Source organism: Labeo rohita, chromosome 4 (assembly GCF_022985175.1).
Source record: "Labeo rohita strain BAU-BD-2019 chromosome 4, IGBB_LRoh.1.0, whole genome shotgun sequence".
Taxonomy (NCBI): Eukaryota; Metazoa; Chordata; class Actinopteri; order Cypriniformes; family Cyprinidae; genus Labeo; species Labeo rohita.
In genome coordinates, this window is record NC_066872.1 from 40037327 (window position 1) to 40051912 (window position 14586).

A 14586-nucleotide genomic window follows, 5' to 3' on the forward strand; every position below is an offset into this window, starting at 1 on the left:
TATATCTTTTTTTACTACTGATTTAAATGCAACCTTGTTGAAACTTTTTTAAAAACATTAAATATATAGTGTACATGCACTTTTAATGGTATTATATTACTTGAAAGACTACATGCAGTATTTGTACTTCAAGAAAATCTATATATATATATATTTTTTTTTTTTTGCATCACAGAAACTTTGAAAATGAAGTAGTTATTTAAAATGATCAGTTACAGGAGGAAACACTTCCTCTTATACAGTAAGTATTCAGAGTTAAACCTTAAAGGGATAGTTCACCCATAAAATTCTGTCAGTAATGTCATTTCAAACCCATAAGTCCATCGTTCACCTTCAAAACACAAATCAAGATAATTTTGATTAAATCTAAGAACTTTCTGACCCTGCATAGACAGCAACGCAACTGACATGTTCAAGTCCCAGAAAGGTAGTAAAGACATTGTTAAAGAAGAAGTCCACTTCCAGAACAACAGTTTACAAATAATTTACTCACCCCCTTGTCATCCAAGATGTTCGTGTCTTTCTGTCTTCAGTCGTAAAGAAATTATGGTTTTTGAGGAAAGCATTTCAGGATTTTTCTTCATATAATGGACTTCAATTGTGCCCCTGATTTTGAACTTCCAAAAAGTAGTTTAAATGCAGTTTTTACAATAACATGCAAATTCCAAAAATCTAAGAGGGCATGTGTTTCAGTTTATGTAAATTTTACACTACTGCCTTTTCTGCTCACTCACATGTACTAAACACCAGGAGTGGGAAACTTCACAGAAACACACATTAGCAAGGCGTCATCGTTTGTCTCTGCCGTAGTCAATCAAAACAGGCCTTTTTTGCAGAACCCCCTCTTCTTTTGCTCTCTGCATGGCGTGTTTATCAGCAGTTAGGATTTGGACGTGTTGTGTTGGGCCGTAGGAGTGTTGAGGTGTTGCCTCCCGCGGGCTCCACCCCTGCTGAGGTGTTAGCGGAGGTGCTTAATCTGCTTGATGGGATGTTGAGCGTAAACACTTCTCCTTCGATTAGAGATCTGCGCGTGTCGACAGTGGAAACCGCAGCAAGCATCAGCCCGGGCTGTCGGCTCACTGCAGGCTCATATCAACAACAGCTCTGAGGCAGGAAGTGTGTCAGCTGGAAGCTAACTAGCCATTCGCCTCTTTTACAACCCCGTCCCCCTCACACCTTCGCTGGCACCCTGTATTCACCTTGTTAGCCTTGCAAACGGCCGCAACACACACAGACACCTAAAAACATTATCACCTTGAATCACACTCGTTTTTTTTTTTTTTTTCTGTTTAGCCATTATAATGCTCCTGACAGAGTCTTAGTCACTTATAAAATGTTTGTATGAGACTCAGTGTTATTTTAAAGTGGCATTTAAGGCAAACTTTAATCTCTGGATCTGTCATTCTTCCATTTTTTTGTACCTTCAGGGGTCTCCCTTCATCCATCTGTTTCTTTTCTCTCATTTTTTCCCTTCCTAGATGACTCTTCGGGAGCATGTTAACTAGATGAAACGGTAGTGAAACATGAACTTTTTGTTTGCTCCGGAGTGTTTATGGATGTTTTTGTGATGAGTTGGCTCCGTGTTTGTCTACTGTGATGGCCCTTTTCTTCACAATAAGCCAAAACCGACACTCTTTGATAGACTAAAGAAACAAACAACGAATAAAATACTAGTGAAGTATTTATGCCTCCGTAATTTTGGTGTATATCTGCATATGTGTGTGATTTGTGTTACTGTATGCTCAATATTTTACTGTCTGGATAGATTTTCGGTCAAAGAAAAGAAAAACAAAACATTCTTAAACGCAGTTCTCACTGTCCTCATAGCCACAGTTGCACAATGTGGGTTGTGAGTGTTTTTTTGTGGGAAATAACGTGGATATTTTTAGTTCGCGCCGTATGTCTCCAAGAGCACAAGCCAGGTTTATTAAATCACACACTCCGAGGTAGCGCAAAACACAAAGCAGATACCCGCGATCATCGTCTGGCAGAGAACAGACACTTGCTGTCTATCTGATTTCAATGTATTCAAGTGTGAGTGAAAGGGAAAGAAATATTGTGTTTATTTTAGTGTCCCTACTTACGTCTGTCTGCTGTACAAACTCATAGCAGCGATGAAAGCTTGTTTTATAAGCCATCTTCCTTATTTAACCTCTGCTTAGTATCAATAACAGGATTAGACTTTGTAGCAGTCTTTGCTGAAGGTTAGTTTTTGAACAACCCCTAACTAATCCATTTGTCCAAAAAACGATTTCATATTGCATTATGTGTGCTGTCTTTTTCAGATATGGACGAGTGTGAAAACGACTACAATGGCGGATGTGTACACGACTGCATTAATATTCCCGGAAACTACAGGTGCACATGCTACGACGGATTCATGCTGGCAGATGACGGGCACAACTGTCTCGGTAAGGCGCTAGAAAGAAATATGCACACTCAGACACCGATCCTGACGGACTTGCAGTTGAGCTAGTCCCTCGTCATCTCTTTGCCCGGCTAACGACCTCTGTAATGACCCCCCTTTGCAAACGTAAACAAATCTGCCTGAGCGATCTCCGCGCAGCGCCTCGGAAAAGGCCAGCCGAGCCGCGTCTAGCGCCAGTATTCCATTCCCGTTGTGACAGGAGCACGCCAACAGGAACCTCGCGATTATTTTCATCTCTTAAAAATGTCACCCAAATGTCACCAGTGGCGCAATCGCGTCCAATTCCCAGAAATCGGCAGTCAGGTCCGATGTTTATGTTAGCGGTTAAAAATGGAAGTAGGGGAAGAAAAGGCTGAGAGAAAATTAATAACTTGCCATCTCGTATTTATTGAAATAGTTCAAAGATGAAATTCCATGACCCGGAGAGTTAGGGCCGGGTCTCATGGTTTTACTGGATTGCTGTGGGGATTGAGGAATTCGTTAAAAAGTGTGTTTTTTTGCAGTGAGTCTGTCTGCGTTACCCCTCTAAGTGAGTGCAGATGTGACTTTGGTTGAAAGCGACTTATCAACCTGAAGTGTGGTGGCTTTATGGTGTCATGGTGACTACGTATTACAATCCAAACATCAGTGTCGCAAGAGATAAAGAGAGGACAGCACTGGTGTGCGTCTGAGCAGCTGGATGAAGAACTTGAGCTGCTCTCATCTCATCTCCTCTCTGCTCTCATAATCCAAAGCAAATATGCGTGCCGAGCCAGGTTTCAGGATGCTGAGGTCATCATTTTTCATTATCCACTATAATGATGATGAATCCCAGAGCAGGACACCAGAGCTCAGACCTATAGAGACCTTTAGCATCTCCTTCGCCTTGCTACATTAACTTGCATGATTTCTTTTCCTAATTTGTGTTTCCTACACCTGAGGTGGTACAATGGTGACATCAGGTGATAGTAATAATTAGATATATCACAAAGTACTTATGTAGGTCCACCCGTAGTTTGTGGTTCTGTATGAATTTGCGTGATCTGACTGGTACGAAACTGTACAATTTGTAGGTAAACTGTGACCCCGACCCCTAGCTGATTTAATATGGATTTGTACGATCCCACTGGTATAAAACCATACGATTTGTAGACAAAACAGATAAAACATCACTATGAAGGTCCACCCCAACCCTCCCCTTAGTTGTCGATATCCTCTAAAATCACACATTCTGACTCATACATAATTTTTAGGTAATTTGTTACCATGAAGGTCCACCCCTAACCCCACCCCTTGTTGGCAACATTATATGATCCTCTGTGATCTGACTGCTACAAAAAAGTACAATTTGTAGATAAAATATCACAATGGAGGTCCAACCCTAACCCCACCCCTAGCTGTCGATTTTAAAACAATTTGTACAATTTGATGGGCATGAAAACATACAATTTGTAGGTAAAACATCACCATAAACGTCCACCCTTAACCCCACCCCCTAGCTGGCATTTTTGTATGAATTCGCACAATCTGACTTGCATGAAAACATAAAATTTTTAGGTAAAATGTCACCATGAAGGTCCAGCCCTAACCCCACCCCTAGCTGGCAATTTTATATGAATTTGTACAATCTTATTGGTACGAATACATACAATTTGTAGGAAAACCCTGAAGGTCCACCCCAAGCTGGCATTTTTTGTATGAATTTGAGTGATCTGACAGGTACGATAATGTCAAATTTCTAGGTAAACCATGGCCCCACCTTAACTGGTGGTTTAATATGGATTTATACAATCCAACTGGTATAAAAACATACAATTTGTAGATAAAACATCACTATAAAGGTTCCCCCCCTAACCCCACCCCTAGTTGGCAATATCATAAGAATCAGTATGATCTAATTGGCATGAAAACATACAATTTGTAGGTTAAATGCCATCATAAAGGTCCACCCCTAGTTGGCGATTTTGTATGAATTTGTTTGATTTGATTGGCACAAAAACCTACAATTTACGGATAAAATGTCACCATAAAGGTCCACCCCTAACCGCACCCCTAGTTGGTCATCATGAATCTGTATGATTTAACTGGTACAAATACATATAATTTGTATGTAAAACATCACCATAAAGGTCCACCCCTAACTGCACCCCTAGTTGGCGATTTTGTATGAATTTGTATGGTCTGACTTGCACGGAAACATACAATTTTAAGGTGAAATGTCACCATGCAGGTCCACCCCTAATCCCACCCGAGTTTGTGATTTTGTATGAATTTGTACAATCTGATTGGCACAAAAAACTACAAATTGCAGGTAATACATCGCCATAAACACCCCTAACCCTACCCTAGCTGACTATTTTGTATGAATTCGTACGATCTGATTGGCACAAAAACATGCGATTTGTAGCTAAAACGTCACCATAAAGGTCCACCCCTACCCCTAGTTAGCAATATCATATGAATCTGTATGATCTGTTTGAACAAAAACACACAATTTATAGGTAAAATGCCACCATAAAGGTCCCCCCCTTTTAGTGGATGACAGTAGATCTGATATAACATATGAATGAGATTGTACAAATTCATAAGAAATCACAACCAATTTACTTGAATATTTACGAATTGTCAGTGAAAAACGAGATTGTTGGTCATTTCCGCACCACTAAAAGCACCAAACATCTGAAAAAGTAATGAATATTTGCACTCTGTGCTCCATTGTTAGACCAAACAAACAGTCCCACCCCTAAATCACACAATTGGTTGAGCCAATGTTTTAAACATTTGCTCTTAATATTTTTTTTTTGCAGTTGTGCTAATAAAGTCCATCATTGTCAAGCAATCTTTGAATACTATAGTACAACCATGGTACCATGCCAATAAAACTAAGGTATTGCTATGATACAATATCTAAAAACTGTAATGATACTCTTTGGTAATCTATCTCTATACTTCTTTCCCTCAAAATCAGCCTTTCATTTTTCACTTTCTCTAACTTTTATTTTTTTTTATCCTCCTCCTTAAAATCTCCCTCTCTTTCTCCCGTCCTGTCTTTGCACTCTCCCCTCTCTGTATTTTCTTGGTTATCTTGGCTGTGGGTCTCTTTGGAGTAACTCCAGGCTGTTTCCCTAGAGGCGATAGACTTGCCTTCTATTTGACATCTTTATTGTGGAATGTCTCAAATACAAGTCTAAATGATGGCTCTGGGAACTAAGACAAGGCCGTAGAGGGCCATCAGCAGCACTGTGGGGGCTCTCCTGTTCGAACCCCCCCTCCTTCTGCTGCTCTTGTTATGTCTTTCCCTCCGTGTCCAGTTTTCTGTGTCTGACTCGCTACATTTCTCTTCATTTCTTTCCGTCTTGTCCTCTCTCCTGGATTTAATCTGGTTCTGTCTGTCTTTGTCTCAGCCCTCTCCTCCACCTCTGCCTAGAAATAGATTGACACAGAAAAAGACGATCATTTAGAGATTTTTCTCTCCCTGTCCTATTCTTTGCCTTGCATGATGCCTTCATCCGATTCAGCATTTGTGGCATAAAGTTTATTATGACGTGAAGTGATTCCAGTAATTGTCTTTCGGTAAAGCTTACCTCATTGAACTCAAAACATTCAATAAAACACTTCCTCGGTCAAAGAGATGTCATATGGCGCTTCGTCATGTTTCCTGTTAATCTCTCCTGTCTGCTTAATGTTGATGGTTCTCATTCACACATCATCTGTGTGTGTGTTTGTTTGCTCTTTCGAAACCTTATTCATTCTCATTGACGTTTTAACGTCATATGACGTTTTCTCATAGCAATCCTCATGTTTCTCATTGGCATCTGCGCGCATTATGGCAAGTTCAGATGGAAGTGAAACCGCTAAACTATTGACTTTGTTGAAAGGTTAAATGAATCATGTTTATGATGACCTTTTACTGTAATCTCTTTTTTGTGCTTTTGACATTCTCTTTCTATTTCATTTTCTCCCTGTATTATTCCTCAACCTTTTCTGTGATAATTAATGACTTCTTTTACCTAGAGTTTTACATTTCCTGATGAAAATGTGATTGGTGCATACACAACTTTGTCGCATGGGTGTTGATCCTCCATAAATCCTATCTATTTAAAATGACATCGACATGCCATTTGACATTTCAGCATCAAATTATCAGAAATTGTCTGACTTTCAGGCTAATTTGTTTATGTTTTCAGTAGTATTCAGCTCAGTTTTAAATCCATTTTTAAATCTGCTCCACAGTTACCCAACCCACACAAGCAAGAGTAAAGCACATGCGATGAGCAATAGCAATAGTGATGCTTGCCTTAGTGTGGCTTGTGCCACTGATTATGCTCTGCATAAACACACACACGCACACACTCAGAGAGTGTGTTCAAACAAACCTACTGAGCGCTAACCAAACCGCAAGCTCTTTGAAATGGTACGGAAATCAGTGCTGTGGCTTGTTTGCCTGGCTGATCTTGTGTAGGAAGTCGTTTTAGATCTCCACATGTTAACAAGTTAAAGCTTTAATTGATTTAAGATTGGCTAATGGGGGGCTGATTAAAGAGCAATTTACTGCAGTTCCTCTGTCTTTTTCATTTCCATTCTTATTTGTTTTTTCTCTCCGTGCAGGCAGCTGGACTCAATGTGTTGATCATTTGGCTCTTTTTTTATGAATGCCTGCGCTGCCGCTGCTGTTTATTTATCTTTTGGCTGCTTTTCCCTTCTCGCTCCAACATCAGAATGGGAGGAGAAAACTCATGTAGTTACAATTACAACAGGGGTGATGTTGAACCGAGGTCACTTGAAACGAGAGAATTTACAGTACCGTTCTGTTATGTTTACTTCAATTCATTTCAGTTTAACTCAGATCTTTTTTTCCTGTCCTGTCTGTTGCTTCGTTTTGTCTTGTTTTTCAATTCTTTTGAGTTAACTTTGCTTCTATAATATTCTCCTCTGTTTGCTCACTTCTGTTGAGATCAATTCACACTTCTGTTTTGTTCTGTTCTTTTTGTCACTTCTGTTCTTCACTTCAATTCACTTCTCTTCTGTTCACTTCTTTTTAGTTAATTCAGTTGTATTTTGTTGTTCTGTTTGCTTTGCTTCGCTTCCCTGCTGTTTTGTTTAATTCTGTTGAGTTAATTTCGCTTCACTTCTCTTTTGTGTTGCTTCGCTTTGCTTCTGTTTTTCACTTCTCTTCCGTTCACTTCTGTTGAGTTTTTCACTTCACTTCTGTTTTGTTCTGTTTGTCGCTGTTTGCTTTACTTCGCTTTTGTTACGTTCACTTCTGTTGAGTTCACTTCACTTCTGTTTTGTTTGTGTTGCTTTGCTTTGCTTGTTTTCTCACTTCTACAGTTCACTCTTTTCTTCTTTTCACTTGTTTTGAGTTCATTTTACTTCTGTTGTATTTGCTTTACTTCGCTTCACTTCTGTTCTGCTCACTTCTGTCTTCTGTTGAGATCAATTTACTGCACTCCTATTTTGTATTTCTGTTTGTCACTTTGCTTCTGTTTTTCACTTCAATTCATCTCTCTTCTGTTCTCTTCTGAGTTATTTCAATTCTGTTTTGTTGTTGGTTGTTACTTCGCTTCACTTCTGTTTTGTTCTGTTCTGTTTCTGTTGCTTTGCTTGTTTTTCACTTCTCTTCTTTTCACTTTTTAAATTCATTTAACTTTTTTGTTTGCTTTGCTTCACTTCACTTCTGTTATTTTCACTTCTGTTGAGTTGATTTCACTTCACATTCTGTTTGTACATTTTTTGCTTTGCTTCTGTTTTTCACTTCTCTCTTGTTCACTTCTTTTAAGTTAATTTCACTTTTGTTTGCTCTTCGCTTCACTTCTGTTGAGTTGATCTCACTTCAATCCTGTTGTGTTCTGTTTGTCACTTTTTCTTTCTCACTTCAGTTCACTGTTCACTTATTTGAGTTCATTTCACTGTTTTGTTCGCTTTACTCTGCTTCACTTCTGTTCTGTTCACTTCTGTTTTCTGTTGTGATCAATTCACTACACTTCTGTATTGTTCTGTTCTGTTTGTGTTGCTTTGCTTTGCTTCTGTTTTCGGCTGTGTTCACTTCTGCTGAGTTTGTTGCACTGCACTTCTGTTTTGTTTTGTTCTGTTCTGTTTGTGTCACTTTTTCTTCTTCACTTCTACAGTTCACTCTTTTATTCTTTTTTTGAGTTCATTTCACTTCTGTTGTGTTTGCTTCACTTCACTTTTGTTCTGCTCACTTCTTTCTTCTGTTAAGATCAATTTACTGCATTCTATTTTGTTCTTTTCTTTGTCACTTTGCTTCTGTTTTTCACTTCAGTTAATCTCTTTTCTGTTCACTTCTTTTGAGTTATTTCAATTCTGTTTTGTTGTTGTTTGTGTTACTTCCCTTCCCTTCATTTCGCTTTACTTCTGTTTTGTTCTGTTCTGTTTGTGTGGCTTCCCTTTGCTTGTTTTTCACTTCTCTTCTTTTCACTTCTTTTAAATTAATTAAACTTTTTGTTTGCTTTGCTTCACTTCACTTCTGTTCTGTTTACTTCTGTTGAGTTGATTTCACTTCACTTCTGTTTTGTTCACTTTACTTTGCTTCACTTCTGTTCACTTCTGTCTTCTGTCACTTTTTCTTCTTCACTTCTACAGTTCATTTCACTTCTGTTGTGTTTGTTTTTCTTCGCTTCACTTTTGTTCTGCTCACTTCTGTCTTCTTGTTCTTGTTCTGCTCACTTCTGTCAATTTACTGCACTTCTATTTTGTTCAGTTCTGTTTGTCACTTTGCTTCTGTTCTTCACTTCAATTCACTTCTCTTCTGTTCACTTCAAGTTAATTTCCCTTTTTTGTTTGCTTCTGTTCTGTTAATTTTTGTTGAATTCATTTCACTTCACTTCTGTTTTGTTCTGTTCTGTTTGTGTTGTTTTGCTTTGCTTGTTTTTCACTTCGCAAAAGTTCATTTCACTTTTGTTTTGCTCTGTTTTTTTTGCTTTACTTCGCTTCTGTTCTGTTCTGTTCTGTTTGTCACTTTGTTTCTGTCCTTCACTTCTTCAGTTCTCTTCTATTTTATTCTGTTCACTTGTTTTTAATTCATTTCACTTTGATTCACTTCTGTTCACCTGTGTCTTCTGTTGAGTTAATTTCACTTAATTTATATTTTGTTTATTTCTGTTAATTTCACTTCTACTCCATTCACATCTGTTGAATTCTTTTCATTTCACCTTTTTTCCATTTCTTTTCTGTTATTTTCATTTGTCAATTCACTTGGCTGTTTTTTCTCTTCATTTCAGTTCACTTCTGCTTCCTTTAGTTCTGTTCACTTCAGTTAATTTCTAGCTCTGTTCTATTCACCTCACTTCACTTTTTTCTGTTCTTATTTTTTCTGTCCCATTTGGTATAGTTCTGTTTACCTCTGAACTTTTGTGTTTCTGTTCAGTTCAGTTTAGTTTATTTCTTTTCACTTCACTTCTGTTCCATTCAGTCCTCTCCTCTTACTCTTTGATTCTTGTGCCTTCTCTTTTATTCTGCCCTGAATTTCTCTCTCAATTTCCTTCGCCCCCATCTTCTTTCTTTTTCTCTCTCTTTCTCTCCCTGTTGTGTCATGTCATCTTAGATCTCTTCCAAATTAAAGTTTACACAAGAGCAATCAAACAAAACAAAAGCATTCTAGTTTAAACTCGCAGGCCGGGATGCCAGCGCTCTTGTTTAAATTTTGGCAGAGAGGGCCTTAATTGAGAGATGACAGCTGAAATGTTATTTTTTTTTCCCTCCTTTTAAAGCAAGAGAGGGCTGTCACACTGATGATATCTGTTTCCATTCCCACATTAAACACGGCACACAACACGCTCGCAGCTATAGAGTCACTCGAGACAGAGGCAGCCAGCATGTCTTCTCCAAACCCTCGTATCAAATATTACTCTCATCCGTAAACTGACAATTGAGAAGCAAGCCACCACGATTGGATTGTTACATGTGGCAATAAACAGATAAAAGCTTGTGATCTGGGTGGCCTCATATCTGAGAAGAAATGCGTTTCAGGGAGGAAATTAAAATAGTGGAAAGAACGAGATGATAACCTACAAAATAGCAGCATACCATTTATTTTGGAAGGTATCAACCACAAAGTTTTTTATTAATTAATTAAACACTTGTAAATGAAGATCGCAAATTATTTGTAATGTGCTTGAGGGTAAAATGTAATTAGGAAAAGCTTGTGTATTTACTTTGTTACATGGCAACACTTTCCCAAAGGAAAATTTTATTGCTCAGAGTTTGCTCTTTTATAGCTTAGCAGACCTGGAGTTTACATTTATGTTTTATTTATCATTTTTTTATTTGTGTATCAGCTTTGTCTCATATATTTCTCCCAAAATTCCATTGGAAATGTGGACACAAATATCACAGCTGTGATACCTTAATACCTTTAGTTCAGTAAGTAAACATTAAATTGACCAAAAAGGGATGGCAAAGACATTTATAATGTTACAAAAGATTTTTGTTTCAAATAAATGCCATTCTATTTCTCAATTAATTCCAATAATGAAAATGATTTTTACTAAAATATTAAGCAGCACAACTATTTTCGGCAGTGATGATAATGTTATTTGATCATCATATCAGCATTTTAAAATGCTTCTAAATTGACATTAAATGATTCTAAATGTTTTTTTGTTTGTTTCGTTTGGTTCCATTGTTTTTGCTTTCGTTTGGGTTTGTTTTGCCTTGTTTTGTCTGGTTTTGTTTAGTTTTGTTTAGTGATTTTGTTGTTTCTTAAGTGTAAAACTGGAGTAATGGCTAAATTAAATGTTTCAACATAAAAATATTACTGTTTTTATTACTGGTTTTGTTTGTTTGTTTGTTTGTTTGTTTGTTTGTGTTGTTTCTTAAGTATAAGACTGGAGTAATGGCTAAATTAAATGTTTAAATATATTAAAATATTACTGTTTTTATGGTATTTTTTGACCAAATTAAATGTAGCATTGGTGAGATTTAAAAATCTTACTGACCCTAAACTTTTGAGTGGCAGTGTAGGTTATAATATTCTAAAATAACTGTGCACTATATATATTTTGCATTCCATAAATAGAAGAATTTGATGAGAAATATTTCAATGTCTGATTTTGAGATTATTTTAAAACCTTTTATATTAAATCCATATAAATAGAAGCATTTTCGCAAGTGATCTTAGACTTTTAAACCCTTTTGCGTAGTACAAAAAACTTTCGGTTCCTGGTGCAGACAGGGATGCCTCTGTGGACGAGTGCATAAAGACCCCCTCTCTCGATGGGTACAGTAGTTAATAGGACAGTAAAGGCCTTGCTGTCTCGGCTGTGTTAACGAGACGCCCCACGGATGCTAAAATAGGAGTTATGTCGCCAGGTAAAGCCAGGAGCCACATAATAAACCACTGTGACCAAATTAAACTGTGGTTGTGTCTGCATGTTCTGGATGAGATTACGTGTGCTTCATTCATACATGCCTTTCAGCTGATGCATATTATTGAAACTTATTAGAAATAAAGTGTAATAAAGTGTACAACCCAACTCAGGACACAAAAGCTGGAGTTTATTAGACAGTTAGTCTCCTTTAGCCTAGTAGTCTTAGCTTGTAAGCTACACGGAAGATGACAGTGCAGTCATTGGACCAAATAGTGTGCTTTTGTGTGCTAACTGCTGTAAAGGTCTTTACGCACACAAATAAAGATCTTGTTAAACTTGCTGCCTCTCAACGCACTCCAAACAGAAAGGGTTGTAAACATAAACACACGTCCACATTAGCTGTCACATGCTGACATTATCAAAAAGCATGTAAATGTGACACGGTGTGGAAACAGAGGCTGCCGTCTCTATCTATACACAGCAGTGACTTTGAGCGTGTTTGTGAGGGCAGCGCTGATAATTCAGCTATGACAATGGAGGACACTGGCATGTTGTTTCCACACCTCATTTACAAAAGCTTTGATGCTCATTCATCCTTGAAGTGTATAACATTCAATGCGAGTTTTATAAGTGGCTTGTAAACAACAGAACTGGATTATGCTAAACAAGATGGATGGAAACATACCTACACAGACTGACAACGCATACACACACAAGATGTATATAGGCTCCAGTTGGGCTGTAGTGAAGCGTTTCAAAAGAGAATCAAATGCCAGAAGGGTGGAAAAAGCTATTTAAAAAAAGCTATAAGGACTTCAACTTTAATTATATAATAAAAATGTATCTATTCATAAATGTCACAGAATTACATTCTATATTCTTTTTAAATTTACCTTATACATATATATATATATATATATATATATATATATATATATATAAACACACAGTAATAAGTATTTTTATATAAGCATTTTTGGCTCAAAAAATCTTTAGTTGTGATATTTACTAGTGATTGTATTCAGTTTTATACATGTTTGTTTTATTTTTTTAATTTTGGGTTTGGGTTTGTTTGGGGCTGTTTCGTTTTTGTTTTGTTTCATTTGTTTTTATTTGTTTTTTGTTTCATTTTGTTTAGTTTCATTTGGGTGTGTTTTGCCTTGTTTTGTTCGGTTTTGTCTGCTTTTGTTTAGCTTTGTTTTTGTTGTTGTTTTGTTTGGTTTCTTTTGGTCTTTTTTTTATTTTGGGTTGGGTTTTGTTTGGTACTTTTTATGATTTTTGTTTAGTTTTGGTTTTTGTTTTGTTCTTGTTTTTGTTTGGTTACTTTTGTCCATTTTTTTGTTTTAATTTTGGTGGTGGTTTTTGTTTTGTGTTGTTTCATTTGTTTGTTTGTTTGGTTTGTATTAGTTTAAGTTTGTTTTGCCATGTTTTGTTTGGTTTTGTCTGTTGTTGTTTAGTTTTGTTTTTGTTGTTTTTTGTTTTGTTTCTTTTGTTTGGTTTGGTCTAATTTTGTTTTGTTTTTGGTTACTTTTGGTCTTTTTCTGTTTGTTTTAATTTTTTAAAAGTCTTTTTGGAGTCTTTTTTGTTTTCTTTTCTTTTGTTTAACAAAATACTGGAGTAATACAACCAGGATTTGTTGTCTTTTCAAATTATAGCTGTGTCAATTCCAAACATCTTCCCCTTTAGTGGTCTTCAAGTATCTGTGGTAATTACGGACTTGTAACCTCTAGCCTGAGGTGGGAAAATATGTTACCATGAATGCCCAGCAGTACCCTTTTCACATTAAATGACAAAACATACTTTTTCAGGCACAAATGGCCTTTGAGAAAGACATGCCAGATTGTTAAAAAGTGACGAGTGACAGAGAGTGGCAGCAGTGTTACTCTGAGACATAATAGCACCCCTGAGAGAGAGTTATGGGCTGCTGACTCCATAGAGGCAGGTTGCTGTGTTAAAGCTGCATAAAACTCACTCATGTGTGTTACTGGTCTCCAGTGTCATGCTGTTACTCAAACCAACATACCCACAATGCAATTCATAGAGCTGTCAAAGACACAGCAATGGGTAAACACATATACAGATTGGACAGTAGATTTACTTACAAGATACTCTTATCCAAACAGATTTAAAAAGTTTACCCAAAGTATTTAAAAAGTCACAATTTAGCCAGTACTACTGAGGGTCTGGATGATGGATATTGTTTTACATTTCTTCTTCCAGCTGCAATGATTGGATGTCTGTTTACTGGTTTATTTGTCTGGTAGATGTGTTTGAAAACTGGAAAATCAAACTACTCATTTAATCAACATTCTTCAGGAGCCACATTCCTCAGTAGCCGATAGTCTCCGAGAAGAAATCAAGGAAAATCAGTTCCGGATAAACAAACATTGCTGCAAATACCTGAGCTGAGCCGGCTTTGATTACGCAGAGAGACCAAGCTTGATGGTTTTGCCCAGATCCTTGTGCTTGAATGACTGTGTTTGTGTGCTTTGTAATGACCGTGCATGTTTGTGTCTGTCTAGATGTGGATGAATGTCTGGACAACAACGGCGGCTGTCAGCAGATCTGTGTGAACACCATGGGCAGTTACGAGTGCCAGTGCAAAGATGGCTTCTTCCTGAGTGACAACCAGCACACCTGTATCCACCGTTCGGATGGTGAGTCTCATCCTGTTAATGCTGCATTTTTTTGTCCTAACTTGCTGAGCTAGTAACTTCCTTATTAGCTTGTTTTTTTTGTAGTTGCTTCGCCCATAATAATAATTCCTATTCTGTTATGTAATTAAATTTGTGCCAAAATTATTGAATGTAACTTTTGGAGTACTGATTATTATATTATATTATATTATAT

The 14586-nt window shown here is 37.2% G+C and overlaps 1 protein-coding gene across 3 annotated transcripts in view; it reads left to right on the forward strand.

Moving 5' to 3' along the window:
• scube1 (signal peptide, CUB domain, EGF-like 1) overlaps nt 1–14586 on the forward strand; it is a 77705-nt gene that overhangs the window by 7082 nt on the left and 56037 nt on the right. For all 3 annotated transcript variants that reach the window (XM_051107847.1, XM_051107845.1, XM_051107846.1), the window contains exons 3-4: nt 2286–2411; nt 14259–14393. In XM_051107847.1, coding sequence (XP_050963804.1) covers nt 2286–2411; nt 14259–14393 — 261 coding nt within the window. The remainder of the gene's footprint in view (nt 1–2285; nt 2412–14258; nt 14394–14586) is intronic.